This window comes from Ostrinia nubilalis, chromosome 23, assembly GCF_963855985.1.
Source record: "Ostrinia nubilalis chromosome 23, ilOstNubi1.1, whole genome shotgun sequence".
NCBI lineage: Eukaryota > Metazoa > Arthropoda > Insecta > Lepidoptera > Crambidae > Ostrinia > Ostrinia nubilalis.
The window spans coordinates 9143748-9171676 of record NC_087110.1 but is presented as its reverse complement, the minus strand read 5'-3'; the positions used below and the strand labels follow the sequence as shown (position 1 = coordinate 9171676).

Genomic DNA, 27929 nt, shown 5'->3' with positions numbered 1-27929 from the left:
GGATATTGTAGTTGTAGTGGAAAGTATAGTAAGATGTACAAGGCTCGCAGGAACCGCGCGGAGTTGTTTGTAGAAGTTCTAGTACTAGGTCGGCGAATTCCCAGAATTTGTTGGTAAACATAATATTATACATAGCTCGTAGCTCTACTTACGTAGTATTCAGTGGCTGTATTTTGTGCTGACAATAGTAGACGAGTTTGAGTTGTCGAGGGGTCATTCCATTATCGCGGGTGCAACATTTAGACGCCTGTTTTAGTTTAACCTAGGTAAAAGGACAAAAGCTTTTAAAATATCATATTAAAATTTTTGTTAATTAATATAAAGTAAACCTATTAAAATGTAGTCTTTCATAGACTTATTTAATTTAATTAGGTTAAACTAAAACAGTCGTCTAAATGTTGCACCCGCGATAATGGAATGATCCCGAGGTGGGTTAAAGCTTCGCAATCGTAGACACGCATACAAGCCACCCCAGTGGATTCCATATTTTGTTATTACTGATTTCTCATGCAGACGTATAACCCCCAAAAGTGTCTATTGCTTCCACTTGACGCCGTTTTCTATAGTGGTGTAGCGTGTCAGCAACAAGAAGTGTCTACGGTAGCGTAGCCTTTTAATGTTAAAAATATATTGGGACACACTAACGTTACATACGTTAGTGAAAATACATGCATTTTTTGCACTACATCTCAAATCAATTTTGTATCGTTGGTTGTCGGGACACCTAGAGGGACACGCCCGCTGACGTCACGGCGTGCGTCTTTTATTTACCTTTACAGAGTTACATGATCCTTCAGAAGAGACTAATGCCCGTTTTCACCATCAATCCCTAATTTTTAAGTGACCCCTATTAAAACAAAATTCCTGTTAAGTGTTGCCATAAGGGTCACTTAAAATTAGGGATTGATGGTGAAAACGGGCATAAATGACCTAATGATAATTTACACTCACTTGTACCCGTACCGCGGGTTGTAGAGTTAGAGAGTTACATGATCCTTCAGAAGAGACTAATGCCCGTTTTCACCATCAATCCCTAATTTTGAAGTGACCCCTATTAAAACAAAATTCCTGTTATGTGTTACCATAGGGGACGATAATAACTCACTTGTACCCGTACCGCTGGTTGCCCCCGCACCCGCCCCACACCCACTCGTCCCGCAGGTGGCTGGGACGCGGCGCGCGGCTGCACCCGCAGCTGGACAGCCGCCCGTCCCGGCACGCCCGGGACACCCAGAGGGACACCCCCGCTGACGTCACGGCGTGCGTCCTATTACCTTTACAAAGGGTCGTGTTTCTGAAGTGGAGACTAAATGACCTGATGATAATTTACACTCACTTATACCCGTACTGCCGCTTGTCTGGACACCCAGAGGGACACCCCACTGACGTCACGGCGTGCGTTCTCCATTTACCTTTAGAGAGTGTCGTGTTCCTGTAGTGGAGACTAATGCCCGTTTTCACCATCAATCCCTAATTTTTAAGTGACCCCTATTAAATCAAAATTCCTGTTATGTGTTACCATAGGGGTCACTTAAAATTAGGGATTGATGGTGAAAACGGGCATAAGTGACCTGATGATAACTTACTTGTACCCGTACCGCTGGTTGTAGAGTTACATGATCCTTCAGAAGAGACTAATGCCCGTTTTCACCATCAATCCCTAATTTTGAAGTGACCCCTATGAAAACAAAATTCCTGTTATGTGTTACCATAGGGGACGATAATAACTCACTTGTACCCGTATCGCTGGTTGTCCCCGCACCCGCCCCACACCCACTCGTCCCGCAGGTGGCTGGGACGCGGCGCGCGGCTGCACCCGCAGCTGGACAGCCGCCCGTCCCGGCACGCCCGGGACACCCAGAGGGACACCCCCGCTGACGTCACGGCGTGCGTGAACGCGGTCTCTCTTGATGCTGTTGGACATAAAAGATTAGGAAGTAGACACGTTATTCAATTTTCATCCTTATATCAGTCTTTGCGTGACTCTCCTATGAATTTTGTAGTGCAAAAAGGAACTATGTACGACGTGTCTTTACGACAGACCGCGAAGTAAATTTGATTTACAGCTAGTAGAAATTTAATATTGGGAAGTAACTCGATTTTGACGGCTAGAATGAACAGTTATTTTTAAAATGCAAATTATGTGCACATTTTATTTCAGGATGGAATTAATAGAGCAGTTTAAAGTATAAAATCAAATTGAATCGCACTATTTGTGACTGTAATAAATATTACAGTCCAGAAAGATAAATCTAACAATCAGGAAAACTGGAACGAAATCCATTTTCTTAGATTGTAGAGATATTCAAAATGCAAGTGCAATGTAGTAGCTGTCACTATAAATCACTCCAGAAGCTTTTAAGATATATCCCTAGTAGGTAGAATATTTTCTTAGTTTCCAACTTTCCATACTTCAATTTGGGTCACATTTCAACTTGCCTCACCCTTAAACTGAAGAATTTGATGCACGCTGAAAGAACCAGATGGCGTTAGTAGATCTATGACTAGTAATGACTACACGGTAGCATTTGCTTTTGTTTTTCATTTTAATTTTCAAAGCTAATAGGCCAGTAGAATTAAACACAAAAATTGATTAAATCGGAAATAATTCCTACAAAAGATTTTTTTGCTTTAATGGCTTCATTGGTTGCCCATTAAGACTCTCCTAAGTTTTCGACTTCGACGGAGTTGTGCTTAAGTGGTGGGGGCCCCCGAAAGGGGCGTTTTTTCGGTTTTCCGGTTATACCGCGTAAAGGACTTACCCTATCGAAAAGTGGTCTTCATGACGGTTAAAGGGCACTTAATCCTGCATTGAATAAGACCAAATTCATATGTTTTGGACAAACCGTTCTCGCGCTAAAGTTCGGCAAAGTAGAAAATATACGTATAATTAATGACCCTCTCCACGTCCAATGGCTTGTTACCCACATGCTTCCAAGCCTTGTAAAGGGTCGCCTTAACCAGTGTAACCCTAACAAGGCTCACGAGTTTGATTCGCTTATCCTTGTTCGTCCCAGCCGTTCCTTAACTGCGGTTGCTGCACCTCTTCCTGGCACTCTCCTGAACGACTCTGTGTTACCTAATGTGGCTGCCCCGCTTCCTTGTACCCTCCTGTACGATTTCATTGCTTAGCCATATGCCTGGTCCAAGGTTCGACGCCACAAAATCAACTTCGTAGGAGTGAAAATAGTTTAAATACTATTTCCCGTGCTTGCAACATTTTTCTTTACTGCTTCGCCTCTATTAGTCGTAGAGTGATTGTATATATCCTATAGCCTTCCTCAATGTATGAGCTATTCAACACAAAAATAATGATTTCAAGCGTTCTCAGCGTTCAAACAAACAAACAAAAAACTCTTCAGCGTTTTAATATGAACTTGTTGTTGTTGATTTTTTGCGTCGAACCTTAGACCAGGCATACGGCTAGGCAACGTAGTCATGCAGGAGGATACAAGGAAGAGGGGCAGCTACAGTAGGTAACACAGAGTCGTTCAGGTGAGTGCCAGGAAGAGGTGCAGCATCCGCAGTTAAGGAACGGCTGGGACGAACAAGGATAGGCGCATCAAGCTCGTAAGCCTTGATAGGGTTATACTGGTTGAGGTGGCCCTTTTCAAGACTTGGAAGCCTGTGGGTAACAAACCATTGGACGTGGAGAGGGTCATTAATTATACGTATATTTTCTACTTTGCCGAACTTTAGCGCGAGAACGGTTTGTCCAAAACATATGAATTTGGTCTTATTCAATGCAGGATTAAGTGCCCTTCAACCGTCATGAAGACCACTTTTTGATAGGGTAAGTCCTTTACGCGGTATAACCGGAAAACCGAAAAAATGCCCCTTTCGGGGGCCCCCACCACTTAAGCACAACTCCGTCGAAGTCGAAAACTTAGGAGAGTCTTAATGGGCAACCAATGAAGCCATTAAAACAATAAAATCTTTTGTTGGAATTATTTCCGATTTAAAAGCTAATTCTACTGGACTATAAGTTAATTTTGTAATTTTCATTTTGAAATTGTCACTATTCAACACACAATTTCTCTAAAAGAAAACAAAATTACAAACCTGAAAACTCAATTAGTTCTAAGTTAACGGTAAAACAATGTTTATTGGCTTTAACATTACAGTTAGGCATTGAGTTCACGAAAAAGTGACGTCATGTCTGTAATTTGCTTTATTTATTAGTACACTTGGATTAACTACGCATAGTGAACAAAACATAATTGGATCTCGAGTACAAAACAAGATTGTGATAGCAATATTTTTCTCGCAGTAAGAAGTAGGTACTCGTATAGTCTAGGACATTTCCTCGAGAATAAGGATATAATATTTCAAGGGATAGTGATATTATTTTTTATTGCGTCACGCTAGCGTAGTGCCTAACGATATTTTTATTGTTTTATTTCGATAAGGGATTAGGGAAAGACACGGTAGGTATATCGAAATGTTACAAATCTCAGAGATAAATCTGTGAGTCTGTGATTTGTAATAGACACTATTGCAATAATACGAGTAGGTATGTATTATCCATTTCATTTAATTAAAAGCAAGAATTGGATATTATGCACAACCATCTGGTCTTAAACTAAGCATAAATTACTTACTATGGACTTCGTCTGTACCAAACAATTGTTAGGTACCTACCTCTGTACATACCTACTTTTTATACCTTCTAATTTCTTATTAACAATTTAATTTATTCGCCTAGGTATGACTCAATTCTACTCTAATCTACCATTTATGTAGGTAAGTACCAGCGCATTCTATCTCAGTTCTTAATTATTTATTTCAGTAAAACCATTAAACGAAAAATAGAGAAATAAATAATTAAAAATGTTTCACAGGACTGCTGCTGCTATAAAGATTTAGCATTTAAAATATTTAAGATATCGCTACGATGGAAAATCGGTCCTCCTTCCTACAACACTAATGTCAACGCTTTCTTGCGTTTAAGAGAATTTATCGCAGTTTTATCTTTTACATGCCAACAATAGTTTAGCTTCTTATTTTCTTAGAGACAATCCTTGAAGGAAAAATACTTTATCCTAAAAATAGACGCTTTTGTTTCATCTTGTAGGAAATTTAGCCTTCGATCCCCTGCCTCACTCCAGCACTGATGATCGGCATGTGATCTCTATGACATCGGCAGACGCGTCATCTAACAATTACTATGTTTATGATTAGTATGTTCTTACCTATTAAAGTCAAGGGCCCAAACACCGTCCCATCTCCCGTGACAGTACAGTTCCATCGCCTCTCTCTAAACTGGTGTTGGCACTCCTCAATCCCCTGTTTTACTCCGGCACTGACGATCGGCATGTGGTCTCTATGGCGGCGGCAGACGCGCCTCTGACCTGGTAGGATTACTATGTTCTTACCTATTAAAGTCAAGGGCCCAAACACCGTCCCATCTCCCGTGATAGTACAGTTCCACCGCCTCTCTCTAAACTGGTGCTGGCACTCTTCGATTCCCTGCTTCACTCCGGCACTGACGATCGGCATGTGGTCTCTATACCTTCATCAGACGCGTCTCTTGCTAGAAAGGAAAGTACCTACTATGTTCTTACCTATTAGAGTCAAAGGCCCAAACACCGTCCCATCTCCCGTAATAGTACAGTTCCATCGCCTCTCTCTAAACTGGTGTTGACACTCTTCAATCCCCTGTTTTACTCCAGCACTGACGACAGGCATGTGGTCTCTGTATCTTCAGTAGACCGCCTCTGGCCTGGTAGGATTAGTATGTTCTTACCTATTAGCATCACGGACCCAAACACCGTCCCATCTCCCGTAATGGTACAGTTCCATCGCCTTTCCTTAAACTGGAACTGGCTGGCACTCTTCGATTCCCTGCCTCAGTCCGGCACTGACGACCGGCATGTGGTCTCTGTATCTTCAGTAGACATGCCTCTGGGTTATGAGGATTAGCATGTTCTTACCTATCAGAGTCAAAAGCCCAAACACTCTCCCATTTCCCGTGATAGTAAAATTCCACCGCCTTTCCCTGAACTGGTGCGGGCACTCCTCGATTTCCTGCTTCACTCTAGCGCTGACGATCTGCATATTATGGTCTCTATACCTTTATCAGACGCGTCTCTTGCTAGAGAGGATAAGTACTATGTTCTTACCTATCAGAGTCAAGGGTCCAAACACCGTCCCATCTCCCGTGATAGTACAGTTCCATCGCCTCTCTCTAAACTGGTACTGGCACTCCTCAATCCCCTGTTTCACTCCAGCACTGACGACAGGCATGTGGTCTCTGTGGCGACGGCAGACGCGCCTCTGGCCAGGCGTCAGGCCGCGGATCCTGGCGCAAAGCCTGGACTTCTCGGCGAAGAGGTCCCGGTGCGTCCACTTCTCGAAGTCTAGGAGACCCATGGAGCTGGAAAAAGGTTTTAGGTTTTTAATAATGGTTAGAGAAGTCCTTATGTTATATTCTGGAACAATACACATTAGGGTTTTTGCAAACTGTAACTGGTTTCTCAGCACTCAAATTCTAGTCTTAAAACATTAAATTTACCAGCTCTAGATTTAATTTTAGAATCCTACTGCCATTCTCCTGAATTCGTCTAGGATTTTGTTATAGTAATGTCACATTTACCAAATAAACTGTGTAAATTATTTGTCGGTCTAAGTTATAGTTAGCTTCGTTAAATAAAACTTTAACTTTACCTCAACTATGACCATTTTATCAAGTTTGGAATGTGATCCCAAATAATATTTACAAATAGCATCGTTTAGTAAACGTCGCTTTAACATTACAATATTTAAGATACTCCATAATAGTTTGAAGTTAATAAATGTACGAACTGTCAACTTGAGTTATTTACGAATGCATTTTGACCTCTCTCTTGGTAATAAATGGTCTAACTCTAAATTAACCAAAGAACGTGATGTTTTTAAACCGTTTTATTGTTGGTAGAGCTTTTTGTGGTTAAGTATGACAGTATAGATAAATCTCTACATCTCTAATATTATCTGTCTCTACATTTGAATTACCTAATAAAGTAATAACGTTTAATACAACATTAGCATTATTAAGCAGGTTAACTGGCCTAATTTTTGAAGATCCTTTGTAAGTTGTGGTATAGCAATAGCACCATAAAGAATTTTAATTCGAATAGGTAATATACTTAGTTCGGACTATGGGAACTTCTTTTGATAAACAAACAGCTATTATTTAGATACTGTATCTTCTGTAACTCGATTACTCTAACATATTGTCCCAGCGGAATTTGAACCAGCAAGCACAGTTGCCTATGTAACGAACGATAATGATAATGAAAATTTTTAAGCAGCATTTATTTTTATACTACAGTTTGTTCGTCTGATTAACAAATATTTCAACTTTACCTGTTTATATTTGGGTTACACTGAGGAAATGTGTGTTCAGCGATTGTGTCAGACTGTCATGCTGTGCAAACATAATCTATTTAGTTAACGATTTCATTTATCGTTATTCTAGATATTGTGCTTCATTGCTTGAGCAAATATTGACTCATTGATGACTGTATTGTTAGAGTGCGCTTACCTCTTTTAATTTATTGAAAGAATCTATACTTACTAGATATGTATTGCAAAATTAAAATTCAAAACTTCTCTCTGTTGTGACGCCTGGATTACAGAACCTGATAAAAAATTTAGTAGGTATAGAGTCAGTTTAAGGAAAATCAAATACCTAAGCGCCAACTTGAAGCCTAATAGACTGACAGAGTTATTTGGAGCACTTACTATATTATTAATTGTACTACATATTTTTAATATTATCATTTTTCATTCCCTATTATTATTATCCCCTATACACTAGTATTATATTGTCTGTGCCTATACTTACTTATTAAATCAAGATTTATTTTTTCAAAATGTATCGCTGTGTAAACCTAACAGATAGAGTTACTGTCATAGAGCACTATATTTTTATCCATACCCATAAGATGCTATTGTCTGAAAACTATGTTTTGTTCTTGAAGATATAAGGTGAGTAGAATGCTATTATAACTCTTAACGTAACTACAATGGTACGAGGGCAAATAATTATAATAGCGATAAGAAAATCAAACCGTATTCTTAAATTATAAAGATTACATATTGTGAAAATTTTTGTACATTTGTTGAGTTTTGAAACAATGTTATTCAGTTATTTCAGTTTCAGATTATTCAAGTAGTTGTTAATGTCCTTGTTAACTTGACATTTAAATGTTAATTAATTAATTTACATATTCGAGATAACAGGGAATCCTAATACAAGTAGGTACCTAATGGTTTTGTTTGAACAAAAGAAATGTTAAAATGTATTCGAAAACTTTCCTATGTTGTGACATCACTGTGGAAAAACAGTGTTCTTTTCTATTTTTTTTTTTTAAAGAAACTTTGATGAAAACCTCAAAAGATAAACTCAGCGTGTTAAGTGTGATTTTTCAATTGTCGAATAACTATTAGGTAAATCAAGAATTGTAACATTCACAGTTTCATTTAGGGAAAAGTTAAAATGAAAAGTTTATTCTTCGGTTAGAAGATATCTGACGATTGAAAAATCAACCCTTATTTAAATTACGAACACAATTTAGAACGAAAATAATTTAATACTGCAATAAATATAAAATCACTATGATATTTGGCACCGTATCACAACAAAGTACTAGGCGAGCATCACTACTTAGGAGTTCAGTATCGTCCGTAGATGGTCACTGTGAAGTTGAAGCCGTAGCCTCTTTGACTCTTCAGCTTGATCTTGGCAAATCTTTGTCCTACGCCTCCAGCTGACACGGTAGGGTATCCCCCGGTGCCGTCTCTCACGTTGTCCTTTATGAAGATAGCTCTGATGTAAGCAAAGTTGGTTTGTCCCGCCTCTGGGTATTCAATGTCGCTTTTCCTGACCATCAAAGGGAATCCGTATTTGTATTCGTTCACTTTGTATATCACGACATCTCCGTACGTTGCTTGGCCTAGAGCCAGGTCGTGGCTCTGGCAGTTGTAGGCAGCGATGAGGCAGAAAATCGACAGGATTGTTAAGGCACGCATCTTGACGTCGGTCGTTCGTTACTGAGGTGCTAATTGCGTGGCGTTGTTTTATATGCGCGGAGCGAGTTATGCGAGAGTGTGACAAGTAAGTGCGGGAAATGTAGAGATAAGGAAAATAGCCGATTTTTTTTGGGCGATATTAGATCATGCATGGACGACGTTTTACATAAATACCGGTATCTTATGTGGTTGTAATAAGAACGATTTTCCAAAAAAATATGTAATGTTTTTAGATATTACTAACCATCTAATTGAGTTATAATGATTGCAGCGAAACTTTATCAATCGGTTCCTCTTAATGGACTTAGTGATTATGCGCGTTTTCGTAGCATGAAATTTCTTAGTTTAAGAAAAAAATTGTTATTGAAAGTTTCAGCCTTTATTTAGAAAATTAGTTTTTAAAAAGTTTTCTTATAGGTACTGGTCATGGTAATCTCTAACATAACATTGTCATTTGTAAGTAACAAATATTTAAACTTGTTATCGTTAAAACACCGACGCGGGAGCGCCACAAAGTCAATGTGACCAAACAAAATACTTCAAGAATTAATAAGCTATGCAGGAAAGTAGTTTTCTTTCCTCTTTGTTATTTTGTGAGCTGTAATGTTGATTTTATGTGACGTAAAAGCATTTCCAAAAAACAAGACACTATCCAACTATTTAAATACAAACTGGATTTTCCGTTATCACTACAGGCTTTTAGTGCCCAAGGCACCTGCTGAAAATCAGTGTCCTGAAATGCTCCTGAATCGTCAGGATATTATGCTGAGCAAGTGTTCCTTTTGGCATATTTATACATTATATTTTTCTTTCTTTCTTGTATGTTTCATTTGGAAAATCATCTTAAATGTTTGACATTTGTAGAGTTTAATCACTACTTATTACACAGAAGCGTCATTAGTCAATAATTCTTGTTCAAAATAAATGGCTTTTTATAGTATTTTGCCATCCACAAATCAAACATGAACTTGCTTCAAAATCAGGACCAAAGAAATATTCAGATTCAATAAAGAAATAATTTATTAAATTATATCTACTAGTTATTATCATTTTCCGGCATGATAATTATGGGAAACTTATTTCCTGTAATTATGTTGCGGTTATTAAATTGTGTTACTTGTGTGTTCCAGCAGTGGACGTCATTTGGCTGAAACGAACGAAACGACCTGTGTTTTAGAACAATCTTATGTTAATCAAAGTAACTTTCATTGATAAGGATTTTTCAATCGTCAGATTATTTTTTAACTGAAGAATAAGCTTGTTATTTTGATGTATTTCCCTTACTGAAACTGCCAAAGTTATTTTTCAGTTTTTTAAGAGTTATCCGACGATTGAAAAATCTGCCCTAAATATCTTTAGGCGTAAATAAAAATGGGTAAATAAACGACAATGTGCAAAAAATAATTTGTATTTTAGGGAGGGATAACCACTGTGCAAAATCGATTGCTAATTCCGGGCATTCTTGTGTTTTTGAACTCCGGTATTCGCTTTTAAAGTTATTTAAAGTTATTAAAACACTGATTATCGCATACACCTATCCACTGTGCATACACTGCAAGACGTATCGCTCCTGTCACGAGATGGCGCTCGTCACAGCAAACAACCTGTCACAAGTTTCCGTAATGTAACCAATAATATTAGTTCGGTACATATTAGGATAAAAACAAGCTAGTCAAATTAACTTTTCCAAAACACGTTTAACGAAGTACCAAAAATAATACAGATATTTTATAACAAAAAAACTTCGAATTATATAAGTTAACTATTAGCTGTGCCCGCGACTTCGTACGCGTGAAAATCCGTTTTCGCAACATTTTTCATTATTGCTCTGCTCCTATTGATAGTAGCGTGATGTTGTATAGCCTATAGCCTTCCTCGATGAATGGGCTATCTAACACTGAAAGAATTTTTCAAATTGGACCAGTAGTTCCGGAGATTAGCGCGTTCAGGTAAACAAACAAACAAACTCTTCAACTTTATAATATTAGTATAGATTTAATTCGAAGTCCTTCTAGTCTAGGTAACTATAGGTATTCTTCAGATTAAATTCGTCGTTCCAAGACAGTAAGCTAGGCTAACCTCTGGGAATACCTACTTATCTTTCACTGGTTGGGTTTCGTTGGAGCCCTAACAGTTTCTGGCTATACAGGAACGAGGGATTAGTCTTGAAACGAAATAAATCGTAGATTAAAATGGTAGTTTATTTTTACTTCGTTCGTTTCAGCCAAATGACGTCCACTGCTGGACAAAGGCCTCCCCCAAGGATTTCCAAAACGACCGGTCCTACGCTGCCCGCATCCAGGTACCTACTTCCCGCGAACTTCTGCTGACCAGATCGTCGATCAGTCGGGTTATTTATTGCATGTTCATATTGCAAACCGAAGCATTAGTTGAATGGAAGTGTCGATAACTGAAAACTTGACACAAACCAATACAGAAGATCAAGTAACAGTTTTTTTGTAGAAATGTAATTGAGAATGTTACTAGGTATGCAAAATCACTTGAAACCTATGTTACAGTTAGGCTTTTACATTTACAAATACATTAGTTTTTATTTCATTCAAAAATACCCAGTAGTTATGATTTTATAGGCATTCAAAGTTCGCATAAATATTGAGTCCCGCCGACGGTCACGTGACCCCGCGTGACGTACATTCACAGTGTCCGCTCACTAGAAAACGGATATAAACATACTTAAATACATTTTTTTTTGTAAATACAAACTTATTATACATATTAACCCCCAGACCCATCACAGAAATTAAAATTGAACCAAACCCAAACTTGATGCGATTGTGTCATTTTATTGCGAATTACCTTCCAGCTCCATCATTAGACCCTGATTACTATATAGAATTAAAGTACTCATCAATACAAAACGAACGAGCCCAAACTCGATGGATTTAAGTCGTTTTATTATAGAGTTCCTATGGCCACCTTCCAGCTCCATCATCAGATCAGCTCCATCTCATCATAATATTGCATGGTCATCCAAATCACATGTGTTTGCGAAATTTCAGCTTAATCGGTTGCCTGGAAGTGGGTCTTTATTCAGCTTGCAAGATTCCACCCATACAAATATGAGCCAGTCACTGTAATATGACGTCACGCGCATAAAATGGCGGGTCGGCCGCCGCCCGCACTTTTAAAATTCAATATCTTGGAAAATAATTGACGTATCGAAATAATTCTTTCACGTGTATTTTTTATTTTTAACAGAGAATACAGAAAGCTAAAAAACAAAATTAGTGAACATTCTTCATTACCTATTAGGTAACTCAAGAATTTGCATAAATTGTAGGTACTTTTGCGTATTAGTTTGTTGCATTACGTCGCTGTCGGAAGTTTACCTAATGCATTCTACCCACCAAACCCGCTGATTCGTCAACAAGAGTCGTCAAAAAAAGAACAAGTCGGCTTGCTATGTAGAGTCACAGGTCACAGTAGAGTCCTTAAGTAGGTCTTTGTCAATGTTTTCACAACAGTACCTACCTACAGTACAGCATGTAAATAACATGATAATAAATCAATTGTGAATCACAGATGAAATGATTCGACCTTATTTAATTATCTAACTGTAAGAAATTCTGCGCAGTAGGTATGGTATGTGTCATACATTTATGGATAGATAGAATTGTAATGTTCTTATTCAATAATAATATAATGGAAAGCATCTATTATGATGTATAATTCTGCACTTTCCTCAAGTGATGTCACTAAAGACAATGAACCAATGTCACAATCACAAGGTAGTGTTATCCTTTATGAGGGTTTCCCCTTTTAAATAGGATAATGTTAAAGTTAAACCAAATGTTTATCATAAATTAACAAATAGATTACTTTATATCGTAAAACTTAAGGTATAGGTAATGAAATAAAAAAACTGTTTAAGAATTTAAAACTTTACTCATCTCATCTTTAAACAGCCACAAAATATAAAAAATCACAAAACACAGTATTATTTACTATCAGTCCAATCAATATTTCACCGGGTACTGTACTGACGCGTCGAAAACTGGCAAGGCTCCTCCTTTACTATAGTAATATCTGGCGTTGGGATCACTGGCATACACTTCAATTTCAAATTTATACCCTCGCAGAATCGATGGACTCTTTAGCCTCACTGTCACACTCTTGGTCCCAACTCCGCCGCTCTCTATGTAGGCTTCCCCATCCTTGTCATCCCTCAAATCCGTGACGTACACAGCCGTGATAAGCTCATTGCCAGGGGCATTGATTATGACGTCATCTGTCCTGGTCCACAACGCGGGATTTGCCTCCTTTATTTCACTGTAGATCTTCTTCGATTGAGGCTGAACGTAGCCTATTCTTATATCGTTGCATTCTGCAACTGACAGGTATACTATTGTCAGAATCGCTATTGTTTTGAACATTTTCACTTTGATCTAAGAGGAGCAAGTCTCAAATAAACTTGTCTTCATCTGTACGCCTTATATACCATGGAAATTAGTCAGCAAATTAGCAAAGCCATGAGATCACAGCACCTATTCATGTTATTCTTCGCAGTTTACTGCTAAAGCCAATTCTGTATAGTTCATTTAGTGTGATATATTGCTTAATTTTACGAGGAAGTCACGTTGGTTCAACTGATTTACTATTATTGGTTGCTGTAACGTCGAATCTGATGTCACTATGCCCATTCAGGTACTCGTAGTCTCTTCTCACTGTGTCGCTAATTACTTTTTCAAATAAATCGACGATGGATTTCCAACTGACTGATCTATTTTGATAGTAATCTCAGTCCAGAATACTCGTCTGAATCCACAATGGCGTTGAATATTCTATCAATAATTTGTTTGCTTTTCGTTGGGACGTGGTCTCACGATTTGTACTTGGGGTATCCAGATGCGAGTTCGAAATTGATCTACAGTAAGATTCATCAAGAGAATCCGGCGATTTGGGTGCGATCAGACACTTTTACCGTGAACTGCTCGAGCTATGAAGTCATCAGTGCGATTGCCATCAAGGATTTGAGGGAAGACAAGTGGGGAGAAGCGTACGTCAAAGCAGGAGGCATTGGGCAGAGATTTGTGACGATAGAGCTGGACAGCCCCTCGGTCTTTCGCGGATTCAACTATTGGGTCGAAGTGTACGCTATTCAGTCGAACTTTTACTTTAATCGTAACGGTAAGAAGTGATCTGAAGTGTATTTAATAAGTATGTTTATAATAATTAAGATTATTGGCAGTAACATGTAATAACGTTTAATGTATCTCTGCGGTTTGTTGCACCTAGTTGAGAACTGTGTTACTAAAATTAAATTGTTTGTTTATTGTTTTGATGTTTAATTTCATCTCGATTATTCGGATTAAGCACAAAAGTATGGACTTAAATGAATGATCATAATAATTTACATCAATTAACTTCTCTCTAAGTAAAAAATATTGAGGAGTTAGGTCATCCAATTAAATGTTTTCAATTTACCAGAATTTCTTGGTAGACAATTCACCCAGAATTGTTTTACAAATAGGTAACTATTGAACGTAGAATTGGGATTTCCCTCACAAAGTAAAGTATCTTACATTATTTGTAATTTTTGGTAAACTTTACGGACTGATGTTTATTTCATACTGCGTCACTAGATTAATGTTCAGCCTTGATGATTCACGTAACGTCCAGTTATTTATGCGGTGTCGTGTAAAATTGTCAAGCTAAATTATATAGCCAAATGTTTACTTAATTTACTTATCGGCAAGGAAATACATCTAAGTAATTGCCTTTGTACAAGTCTTATGGAGGATCGTAATTGGTGTGTTTTTTAAAGAATATTAGTGACTAGCGGCCGCCCGCGACTTCGTACGCGTGGATCCCGTTTTACCCCCTTAGGGGTGGAGTTTCGTAAAATCCTTTCTTAGCGGATGCCTACGTCATAACATCTACCTGCATGCCAAATTTCAGCCCGATCCGTCCAGTAGTTTGGGCTGTGCTGATCACTATGTCAGTCAGTCACTCAGTCAGTCACCTTTGAGTTATTATATTTAGATTTCCCGTCAACCCCTCGTGGTAAGCTAAAAAAATATCTTTGTGTTGCGAGTGTGTTCCAACTTAGATCGAACCCGCGTTCCTCGGATCACGAGTTGGGCACCTTCACCATTCAGCTATTGTTGCTTACAAGATCATCGTCGATTGCTAGAACCTTTTTATCAAGGGTTCGATTCCCAAGAAAGGTATGCAATGCAATGTCATCATCATCATCATTTCATCCATTGGACGTCCACTGCTGAACATAGGCCTCCCCCAATGATTTCCACAATGGCCGGTTGGTGGCGGACGCAAAGTGGATATGTGGTTTTAATCAGTTTATGTTTCCTTGTGAGCTTTGGCTTGAAGTCTAGACATCACGGGAAATAACTTTTTCCATTGCTTTAAAAGATCAACAACAAAATACACGATAGCTCTTATTACAATCGCGATAAAGTCCATAATCTTGCGGTCAAATCATTCACACATTGTGTGACCTCTTTGCAGCCTTGTGATTATACGAGTTGGTATAGTTGCTCGTATTTGAATTCCTTGATGTGTGAGGCATAGAGTTCAAGATTGCTTGTAGTTTTACAACTCAAGATGGAAGTGATCTTGATGCGTCAAGTATGTGTTTTAAACAATCGTTAAGCTGGGTTTACATGACAGCGGAATTTTCATACAATTTCCAACTTTTGATAATGATAGATTTAAAACTTAAAACCAAGTAATTATGATAGATAAGTGTGACAGTGTAAGTTGCAATGAGTGCTATTTTCTCTCTACATTTCAATATACATATTATATTCCTTTAGCATTTTAAGTGTTTTCATTCAATAAACCACTTTGAGTTGAATCTTGAATCAAATTAATAAGACACTGAATTACTGATGGCTGTCTGTCTTCTCCCTGGGATATCTGGAACATTCTGGAAGAGAACGCTTCTTAACAATAAGACCGCCTAAATTAGACCTTTCAATTTTGTATTCTTTTACTTCTCGGTTTTGTGCAGTGTTCAATAATGAGTAGGTACATCTGTCTATAAGATTCCATCTAATAAACTAATGCTCTGTAAACCTCATTTAAGTTCGATAAACTAATTAGACCTCGACATTTGACACAGTCAGTACGACTGTATCTTTCGAGCGAGCGCCTCGCACTAAACGAACATGTTTACGAAATATATTTTACTTTTCTGTGCCTTAGTAACTCTAGCACAGTCGAAATCGGTCTCCGTGGGCTTGACAAATGAATCGACAGGCCTCGTGAGACTGGTAGGATCGAAAAATGTCCAAAGAAACTCCATCCCCTTCTTCAAAAGAACAGATGAGGAGATATTTGAACTTGAAGGCAACAACATCATCAAAGGCATCGCTATAAAGGATTTGGACGAAGGAATGGCTGAGCCGTCCATTACTTTGGGAGGGCTGGGATTTAACAATGTACATATCAAGCTGAAGAGTGAAAGGGGGTCGGGATATAATTTTCAGATTGAAATATACGCGTGAGGTTTTGTATTGAAGTGTGTGTTGGTGTATTAATGTGTCTGTTCAATAAATGTGCTAAGTTTGTGATGATTTTGTGTATTATTTCTTTCTATTTGGCCTCTTCAGCCCGTCTGGCCAGTGTGGAGAGTGTAGGCAAACCCTCCATTTGCCTCTGGTAAATTAAAGTGGGTCGTGCTGTGCTTCTGTATTGGAGATTATTGTGACCTGATGATAATTTACATTGATGACATCTTCAATCTTCATGACTCAAATAAGTGGTGTCACACTAATAATTTTAAATGAATACAATTCTGTTCTAATATCATTGTCTTAACGCTACACAACTCTATGTTTAGTAAATTAATAGTTGCTCATTAGCTTGTTTTTCAATACCATTTTCGATATTCACAAACTCTATTCCTACTGGATTAAAGTTTTCTGAAAGAAACTCGTAGAAAACCCCCTGTAATAAGTTATTATCGTAATCAAACGATTCAAGGACCGTTTATTTCTAGACCTTCAATCAAGGCATCAAGATTCTAAAAAATATTTTGCCACTGACTTATTGACAGATAGATCACATTATTATAATAATTGTTGTTACTCACTCTCGTATTGATGTATCCTGACCTTACAACCTAAGGAAAATCACAGATAACCCATGTAAACTCCGCCTTAGGTTCCGATAAGCTACATTCAAGACATTTGACCTCACGGCCTCTCTTTCTACATGCTGTCATCTCGCTCGCCCACCAGACGTCATTCGCGTAAACAACGCCGCGGTTTGAACTCGCGTCCACCATGTTTAAATTACTTTTTATTCTGTCCACTGTATTAGTGGTAGCGAATACCAAAACCATAACGGCAGGAACTGTGTTTGATTACAACGGACTAGTGAGGAAAGTGCACGAAAGAATCGTAGAGGCGACCGCTATACCCTTGATAAAGAGGGAGCAGGAGATTTTCTACGAGTATCCATTGGGAGATCAGAAGATTAAAGGGATAGCTATCCTGGACATGGAGAATGGACTGGCAGAACCCTCGATCACCCGAGGAGGGATCGGATTCAATTTCGTGAATATTAAACTGAAAAGCGAGAGAGGGTCCGGACTGAAATACAAAATTGATATTTATGCGTGATGTGCTTGATTGAGATTAAATTTTTTTAAAGAGTGTCGTTATTTATTTAAAAATGTGTTAAAGTCAGGCAAGTAATCTGAATTAAATGCGTTAGTTTTTACTATGTCAGGAAATCACGACGGAAACTTTAAAATAATTGTAAATAAGGATAATAATTTTGAATGTTTACCTACATCGAAAATAACCTTGAAATCGTTATGATTTTCAATACAATGAAGAAATGATTAAGATAATTTAAATTATAATAGTGTAACGTTCTGCAAGTGATATTTAAAAATACATTAAGTTACCTACTAAAGAAATAATCCTACTGCAATTATTAGATCTAGGTAGATCCTTGGTTTAGTGGTGGTTGGAGTGTTTGTCTCTCACGCAGAGGTTCTGGGTTCGATTTAATAAAACACTATTATACTACTAGTGCCATCTAGCTGTATTTGTATAGCCGTAAGTAACTTACATCATTTCTTTGCCATCAGTTAAAATAACAACCGAATTGAGAATCTCCTCATTCTGTTGAAGTCGGTTAAAAAGTCTGCCTCTTTTGAAAAACAAGTGCGAATTATTACAATACCTGAGATGACGATTGGACCAGGTAATATGTACAGTGACGTCATACGCATGCTTATCATTTAAAGTTTAAACAAACCGTACAGTGGAAAGTGAGTCATTTCCACGAAGGCTAGTTAGTAAACAACGCTTATTACAATTTATTAATAGTTATTTCTTCATGCCTACGTTATTGTGCTAATATACTGTTAAATCAGCATTAAGTTCGCCTATAAATGTTGTGCAATATAAAGAAATAAATCTTCTAGGTTTAAATGACCCCGTTCGATCACAAAGGTTTGTATGAAGCACCAACATAATATAGTAATATAAAAATTCATTAATAAGTATTCAGTTACCCAAATAAATTCTAACAAGTGGTCGGTCAATTAATGTAGAGATAGGATATCGAAAAAAAAAATTAAATAAAATAAGTTAAAAGTTTAAACTTAAAAGTTTCATGCAAAATAATTGGAGAGTTTATCAACTTTATTGCAATGGAATAAGGTCCAGTAACCCAGCGAAAAGAAAGTAGAGCGGCTGATAACATTGCATTTGCATCCTAACTATTTATTCCCTTAAGCTACTGATAAACTAAATTACTTCTGATACTATCACATTTATCATATCGATCTTATCACGTTTTTATCTAAGTCACATGTAGGTTAGCATCAAAACAGTGAACATCACTGTGTTTTCATACATTACGCATATCGGCTATCTTTTGTGTTCAAAATTTAAAAAAAATGTTCAAGTTAATAACTTTTCATTTCCTGGCCTATTTTCTGTGGTCAATAAAAAAAGTTAACGGTGAAGTTGTTTTACTAGGGACGCAATCAGAGACCGACCGGCTACTACACAAAAGTGTGCATCAAAAAATACCTTTTGTTATTCGGACATCGGACGTCGCGTTCCCTCAGTACTACGAAGAGCAGGACAACGTGATCACAGCTATAAAGGTCATAGACAATAACTTGGAAGATGGGGCTTCGGCGGAGGTGGACTTCGGCGGTGTTGGACACACTTACGCGAATATTCATTTAAGAAGTGCGCTGTGGGGAGGTTTTAACTACACTATAGAGATCTATGGTTTCAAATTAAAGTGACAGTGGATTTCGTATTTTATTTAGCGTTATTTTTAAACTATGCATAAATAACGCATTTAGATCTAAATTAAGTGCAATTAATTAAAAAATATCAATGTATTTACAAAAAGTGTAAAGCACGTGTTAAGGAACGCAAAAATACGATTTTCAGGCTTTGAAAATCCATCACAGAATGAATCGAGTTCTAAGTGTCGTATCGAATACCTACAAGCTAAGTCTTTACTTTCTCACATTAAACTAGAATTTTCTGTCTCTACCTTCTTAATTGTGCTATTTAGCAACAAAAACCTACGTAAGTATACCTAGAGGTGTTGACTGTACAGTATTTACGTGACACATCGAGTACGTGTAAATCAATCAGAGCGAAAATTAATCAACTGGGATTGTGAGTCATATTCATTGCAGTTAAATAGTAAATGAGTCAAAGGCGTCAAAATAGTACACTTGCAGATCGTCCTAGTAAAAAGAAAAATAAAAGACTTATAACAAAATTAAGAAGTCCTGAGAAGAAGCGCCGCAACGCCCGCAACAAACTCAGTTGAGATAGGTAAGGTCTGGTAGACATGTATCATTCTCGGGAATCGAACCCACAACTCCCTAAAATACTTCACATAAACAATTAATTTTAATTTACAGTTAGCTGTCACACTACCGAACATTTATTTGACCCTAGAAGTCACTTACCGTTTCACTAAATGCCACAATAAAATTCAGAAGACAAATCACCTTGATTCAAATAAAAATATTTATAGGCCCATTAAAAACTTGCACGCGAGTAAAATAAAAGCAGAATAATAAAATCTATTGCTACAGTTCTAGAATACATTTATACGATGATGGATGGCGAAGGAGAAAAACATAGAAGCTAATTTTTTCTTGTTATGGAGTTTTTCGTTCTCTTCCCTATATCGCTTTCTGTGGTGTATCGACATCTAGCGATACCTATTTATATTTAATTTACATTGCAGTCAGCCACTTAATGAGTAATTAAGCATAATAACATTCATTATCTATTTATCGTGCAAGTTAAGCGAGTTGATGTCAGATGGCGTTCCAATCCATATATTCAACAACAAGCGGTATTGGCGGTCATATAGGTAACTCTTTTATTATTATAATACTAGTTTTTGCCCGCGGCTACGGCTTGCCCCGCATGAAATTCAGTTTTTCACAGATCGTAATTATTTTAGATTATGGCCTTGATCAAAATCCAGTCAGTGGTTTTTGCGTGTAATGCCCGTTTTCACGATTAATTCATATTTTTAAGTGACCCCTATGAAAACAAAATTCCTGTAATGTGTTGCCATAGGAGTCACTTAAAAATTAGGGATTGATGGTGAAAACGGGCAATAGACATACGTCCTCCTTCTCAAACTTACACATTTATAATATTTTTAGGATTAAGATAGTATGGTTAAAGACACTTTATTTCTCCTAAGAATACAAATTTGATTCACTTACTGAGAAACTAACATTTTAATACATTTTTATAAGCGACACGAGCTTCGCTAAAAACAAAGAAATAATAAAATATCACTAAACTATTATTTCATAAAAGTCGGTAGTCTTAAAAAACCAAACCAAACAGTCTCAGCGCGGACCATTCCCTGCCATCCATAGTAAATGGATTTAAATCTTGAGCTACGCTAGACATTCATAATTCTGGACACTTCTATGTTTGTTTCGTTCACCGGTGGTCAAACGGATCGGATGGCGAACGCATAAAGAAGATAGGGCTGAGTTAGACCTGAGATACCCGTGATTTGTTGGAGTTTGGGCCCAGAGTGGTAATGATATAGAGCTGTTATTTGTCCATTGAAATTTTGATGAAATTAAAATCACACTGAAAACCATTTATGATGAAGACTATTGTTGCGGACAGCCGCTCGGGCGTGCGGAAATAAGAAAAACCTTCGGATTAAAATGAAGATATATTTCTGCAAATATTGCCCACAACGGCTATCAAAAAACCATAAACTTCAAACTAAACAAAAGGTATCAAAAATAATAAAAAAAGTATAAAACATAGATAATATAAAAAAGAGGTTGGTCCACCTATCGGTTCCCAACAACTATTTTGTAAAATATTTATTTTATTTTTATATGTAGGTAGAGTAGATAAAATAAAAGCTACGACTTTACTTAACCAAATATATAGATTTGGCTATTTTAGTCTAGTCTAGTCTATTCTAGTTCCTTAATTATTAACAGTAGGTATATGGACTGTGTTATGTTTTGCAAATGCATGGTATGTTAATAAAGAAGCAAATACTAAGCTACTTAGAAATAAGTCTAGGCGCAGACCACCGACTTTTAGTTGGCCGATAGTTGAGTCACAATATGCGCACATTGGATCGGTCGATTCTTTATACAAATTATAATCGGGGCCAACTATCAGCCGACAAGTTTGTAGTCTGCGCCTAGGCTAAACCTGCGTAATAATCGTTTATCTTTTGATTTACTACGACCCAAATTTAAATTTAAATATCGAACAAACTTCTCTATGCAGTTCCAACGACAATCCAATAATGTTTTTAATCTATGGCATCACGGTAAGGGCGAGAACATAATGCCCTATAATTGTGTTAATGAAGGCTTATATTAGACCCATCACCCCGTGGATACCGGTTCCCATAATAATCCTATTCAATTCGGTACCACAATGGTTTCCGGTGGGTTTGTAAGTGATTTCATTGGGTTAGTAATTAAATATAACAATCTTTTTTATAAATAAAAAAAACTTGAAATTAAAAAGTAGTCCGCTACAAAAACTAATTTGTTACAAAAATGATAGGTCAGGTCTGTGAAGTTAATATGCATAATAATAGAGAATTTGAAGAAACTTTTGTAGTCTCTTATGTTTTTGTATTTCTTCCAAATGTGTAACAGCACAGAATAATAATAATATGTACTGTAATAGACAATATCTATGCAGAGCTAGAGAAATAAAATATATTTGATCATGAAAATGAAACCCGCCTTATCGATGGTTAAAACTTTAAATTATCTCCCCGGGTTCAATTCCCAGATGGGACACTAGTGACAACAAATTATCTTGGCTGTTAATTTTGGATTAATTTTAAAGATCAATTAAATCATCCAAATAACCAGTAGGTACAAGGAAAGGCCACCGATGCGTTAGTAGTTAAAATTCAGTGTTTAATAACATATTGCGCATTATAAAGGACAATGTTTAGTCATGAGATTTAGGCTGCGTTGCACCATCTTACTTTAACTGAGATAAACGTCAAATATCTGTCAAACTCCATACAAAATGCACCGGTTATCGTCATAGTTACGGTCAAATTTGGGTGGTGCAACTCAGCCTTATATGAGAGATAATAACAATATAATTAAGCATCAATAATAATAAAAATTCGGCGACGTTTCCAAGTATCTTAGTATCGATATCGTCCAATCTTTAGATTAGTTACTACCAAAATTAAATTGGCGTTATCAATACGATAAGCACAGCACACTTTGTTTTTAATTAGTCTTTTTAGCTCTAGTCTGATTGGTAATTAAAATTAAATTATTATGAATGGGACTCTACAAAAAGGCCTTTTATTAGTGCTGTGTGTGGCTTTTGGTAGTGCAGCCCTCAGTTCCTTGGTGAAAACCCACGAAAATGTGAAAAGTTTGAATTATTCTCAGCATTTTGAAAATGATACTATAAGTAAAGTGAACGCGAAGATCTACAAGACTGCCAACAAATATTACTGTAGCTTCCAGCCGGTGGAAAGTAAGTTTTTCATCTCCTTTCAAAATCTTTATTGTTTGTCACATGGAGGTAAGAAGTATAGTTGTTGCAATGAGGGTTTTCGCGATTGAAAAATCCGCCAGATGGCAATACGTAGACGCGAGGTCCAAATGCTGTGTGATTGGTGGATTTTGACATATCTCTCAATGTCATGTCAAAAATAACCAATCATGCAGCATTTAGACCTCGCGTCTACGTATTGCCATCTGGCGGATTTTTCAATCGCGAAAACCCTCATTCACGAAGGCGAGTGAGCTTTACATGTGTGGTGGCTCGCTACTGTTCGTTTTTCAAAAGTTTTTATAAACATTACACTATCGGTATGTGCATGTACACGTACACACACAAGTAAAGCTCACTCGCCTTCGTGAGTTGCATGCAAGTGAAGACTGAAATCTTATGTTATTATAATTAAAGGCGATTTTCAATAGAAATTAGTATTATGATGTACGACTGTGCGAGTTGCATGGACGTAATGTATCAAAACATTGAAGTAGGGTCAACAACAGCACATGAAACTCTACATTTTTGTTGAAAAATAATCCTTATTACACTTAGATAAGACGCTACTGAGTTTAGAATTATGTGCTCTCATCCGTACATAATACAATTTAGTGCAGTTTAAATAAAAAAAGTACCTCATGACGTCATTCGGCGCATTTTTCATTGATTAGAAGTGACGTTTTCTGGAACTGTGCACATTTTGTGGAATTGATCTTGAATTGATCAGTTGAAATGTACACTGTCCACTGCTTTTGGAAGTTTTTTCCTTAATGCTACTAAAACCATAAATTATTTTATTAGCTAATCTACGATACGTAGACGTGACGACAATTTTATCAAACGTTATCGCTAGATGATTTAAATTTTATTTGTTTATTATGGTGCCTTTGCCTATTTCATTGCAATTAGGCATTTGAATGTCTGCAGATAAGGTCTATTATCTTTTCAGATCCAGAACTGATAATTTATGGCACAAAGTCATGGTCGTTCCCGAAGCAAGACATCAATTTGACGCTCTCGTACCCAACGAAGGTAGTTACACATTTTAAAATTGAAAACTGAACACATTCATACACGCAAAAGTGATAAAAGATTTAGTTCTGTTTGAATTTATGATATTGAGGATTACAACATACAGGGTGTCCCAAATTTTGCACGTCACACTGACACCAGAGGTAAATGAGCTTAAGACGCATCTAACAAGTATATTATTGGTTATATCTTAAAACTTATGAAATTTTTCTATGGACATATTAAGCTTGTTCGATGCGTCTTAGACTCAGCTACCTCCAATGTCAGTATGACGTGCTAATTTTGGGACACCCTGTATAAGAGAAGAGATTAAAATAAAATAATATGACGGTCTTTATTCTACCATCCATCTTTTGTAGAGCTGACAGATATTTAGCTGTCCATCACCACTACAGCTTACAAAACATTTTTTAAACACCACGTAGCAATGTGAACCTTAAAATACTGACGCCCGTATTCACAAACATTAATATGAGGTCTCACAGTACGCGTGGACGCACAAGGTAACACACGAACCAATCACAGAGCTATATTCAACGATGTGCGTTCGATTTGCTGCTTCACTTAAGCAAGCATCGTTTGTGAATACGAGCGTGAGTTCCTTCAGTCACTTCTCCTCAGCACCAGCCTATATGTTGTCCCGGAGTAGTGGTATGGCTATGGTATATTGGGACGTGTATAAGTGCCATGAAAAGAGCCTGCTAATGAAGCTTTAACCGCCTCTGTGGTCTAGTGGTAAGACCACCTGCTTCAGACGCAGAGGTCCCGGGTTCGATTCCCAGTGGGGGCAGATTTTTCTGTTCGGCTTGTTCTAAGTTCACCTGGCTAGCTACCACCATCTTACTTAAGTCTGTCGCCATAACAACAATGTTAACAGCATTGTTGTGTTCCGGCAGTTAGAGGTAAAGATAGCCAGTTCCTCTGTGGTTGAGGATTCCGGGTGAAGCTCGCTTCCACCTTCGGCCAGGTGAGATACAAACCAAGAGCTTCCTCGTTGTGGATAAAAAAATATATTTCAGAACGAGCCAACTCCCACCGGGGATCCAAAGAAGACGTACATCATCACAGGGTTCAACGTGATCCTCTTCGCAGATACCAACGAGTCACAGGGGTTCATCACTAGCGGGGGGATTCTACAGGTAAGGGTTTCTAATTTTTGTTTAACTTCTAGATGATTATTCATTCATAAGTAGGTAAAATGTCTGAAGGCAGTGAAGCGTTTCGTCCTCCTCATGGACACCTCATATCCTGCATTTTCGACATTATGTGTATGGTATGCCACATTTGTGTTAAATGTTGACAAATAACAATCGGTTTCAACACAATCGGGTATTTCCACAACAACACTTTTTATAAGCTGGCAAAACAAGATCCCCCATTACATAAAATACTAGCGGCCGCCCGCGACTTCATACGCGTGGATCCCATTTTACTTTAGGGTGGAGTTTCGTAAAATCCTTTCTTAGCGGATGCCTACGTCATAACATCTACCTGCATGCCAAATTTCAGCCCGATCCGTCCAGTGGTTTGGGCTGTGCGTTGATAGATCACTATGTCAGTCAGTCAGTCAGTCACCTTTGAGTTAATATATTTAGATTAACGTCTGCTTGGGTTGGAAGATTAGTATACCGACTTTCTACACCAGAGGTCAGCCAATATCAGTTTAATAGGACTATAAACCTCTCATAGGAGAGTCAAAGAGAACGATCTCCAGCCACTGCAAGATACTTTCATAAGATCTTTCATCCAATTGAGGAACGCCCTTTTCGATCTTAGCATGTGTCATGACATTAGAGACTGTGACGGGGCGAAATCTAAGCGCGTCTTCAGACAATCTAGAAAAATCAGTGACAGTATTTTTTCCAGGAGTCCATCAACCTAACCTTCGAATGCAGCGACGTCTCAATGCTGGTATACGAGTTCTGGCTGTACGGCATTCCCAAAGGCACACACAACATCGAAGTGGTGTCTGCCAGCTTGCTCACTTCGCTCAACGACTTGTGTGCTCCGAACGAACTTTACCACAATTGATAACACCGGTCAACAAAAAAATTTTTTTTTTTTGCGCATGGATTTTACTTATTATATTCTGATTATTTAAGCAAATTTATATAAAAAAGTGCGATTACAAATCTAAAATATTTGCTTTTTAAGAAGTTATAGCGATTTGAATTTTCCATCTTCATAGTAAAATGTCTCTAAAGATGCACGTCAAATTCTCATTGGGATACATTTATAGATAATTATGGGGGTTTATTCGCAAGAACAAGGGGCACGCTTCCATAAAAATATAGTGGGATTTGAGAGACGACGTAACCAAGACCAGTATACTGAAAGCATGATAGGGTTAGGTTTTTTTGAGAAAAATCCTCTATGGAACATGACAGGAAAGTAGAACTTTTCATTTTTAATAAATATTTGGACTCTATTTCAAAACTTCTCTTGTGAGAATGAATCTTGAATGGATGTTTGGTGTATTTTAATAATTAGAAAAAAATGAAGAAAGAAAGAAAAAAAAATATTTGGCAACAAATGAAATCATCTCTATGTCCATGTTTCATACATTCTTTGATATGATTATTTCTATTTTTTACACATAAAAGCAAATTCAGAACAATTTTTTGTTGTTATTCTTATTTCTAGGTATTAAAGCAATAAAAATAAGCTATGCATAACCCGTGCGCAAAAATGCTGTAGACAGTTGTAATTTGCTAAATACTTCTTTATATATCAATCTATGACTCACAAAGGCACATATAACATCGAAGTGGCGTCTGCCAGCTTGCTCACTTGGCTCAACGACTTGTGTGCTCCTAACGAACTTTACTACAACTGATCATCTGCTAAATACTTATTTTAATTCTGACTCCATGACTCTAGATTGAGATTGAGAATAGTTGTTACAGGTCACATTAATAGGAGAAGAAAATTCTTTTGAGGAGCCAATAAAGGTATTACAAATTCATTAGCTAACTAAGCTTTTCAACGGTGACTTTAAAAGATTATGCTGTCGGTATATTACGATGTTAGGACTTTTATGTAAATAAAAATGTGAAATCTCTCTTTTGTTTGTATAAATAAATCATGAAAGTTTTAATGCGATGCTCTCAACAAAAATCAATATGTAATGTTATAAAAATAACTAAAATTTACATAGAGGAACTGACTTAATATTTGCGTTGGGTTTGATTTCCAGTCTAAAATTATACAGGAGGAATAAAACATTTAATTTTATTAAATTACTAGCTTTTGCCCGCGGCTTCACCCGCGTGAAATTTAGTTTGTCACAGATCGTCATAAATTATAGCATATATGTTATTCTGGGTTATAAACAATAATACTGTAAAGTTTCATCAAAATCCGTTTAGTAGTGCGTGAAAGAGTAACAAACATTCAGAGTATCCAGACATACAGACATCCACACATACTTTCGCATTTATAATACATATTAGTAGGATAGGATTCAGTAACATAAATAACGTCATATAATAAACAAGTTCCTAATAACTACTGGGCAATAACATACCCGTAGATATCTACTTTTTGATTGGAAATCTAAATATACAGGGTGTCTCGTAATGTAACGTCAAGCCGGAACTGAGTGTTGAGGCAAGTTGTGCTGGTTATCAGAAAAATATAAAAAAAAATCTATGTGGCATATTTTAAAAATAATAGGCATTTAAAAAAAATCAAAAAATTCTACTCCAGGTGACGGTCCTTTTGCTCGTGTTGCCACAAATCTTCACATTTTCCAAATTTTTTTTTTGTTATGTAACCCTGAATAATGCTTCTCTAAATTGTTATCAAAATTACAAAACCAGCTGCTCCAACTTGGATGAAAAAAATACATTATTCCCA

The 27929-nt window shown here is 37.1% G+C and overlaps 3 protein-coding genes across 3 annotated transcripts in view; 1 reads left to right on the top strand and 2 right to left on the bottom strand.

Annotated features, from left to right (window-relative positions):
- LOC135083377 (protein Wnt-5b-like) overlaps window positions 1–27929 on the bottom strand; it is a 49075-nt gene that overhangs the window by 15795 nt on the left and 5351 nt on the right. The window contains exons 3-4 of the mRNA XM_063978116.1: window positions 6123–6376; window positions 1733–1913 (exon numbers count right to left, since the gene is read on the bottom strand). Of these exons, the coding sequence (XP_063834186.1) occupies window positions 1733–1913; window positions 6123–6376 (435 nt within the window). The remainder of the gene's footprint in view (window positions 1–1732; window positions 1914–6122; window positions 6377–27929) is intronic.
- On the bottom strand, window positions 8557–9057 carry LOC135083452 (probable salivary secreted peptide). The gene has a single exon (XM_063978193.1). It carries the CDS (start codon window positions 9013–9015, stop codon window positions 8659–8661), a length of 357 nt encoding a protein of 118 aa, XP_063834263.1. The 5' UTR covers window positions 9016–9057; the 3' UTR covers window positions 8557–8658.
- LOC135083376 (uncharacterized) lies at window positions 22692–27120 on the top strand. The gene is made up of 5 exons (XM_063978115.1): window positions 22692–23018; window positions 23989–24071; window positions 25091–25210; window positions 25938–26105; window positions 26779–27120. Exons 1-4 carry the CDS (start codon window positions 22814–22816, stop codon window positions 26100–26102), a joined length of 573 nt encoding a protein of 190 aa, XP_063834185.1. The 5' UTR covers window positions 22692–22813; the 3' UTR covers window positions 26103–26105; window positions 26779–27120.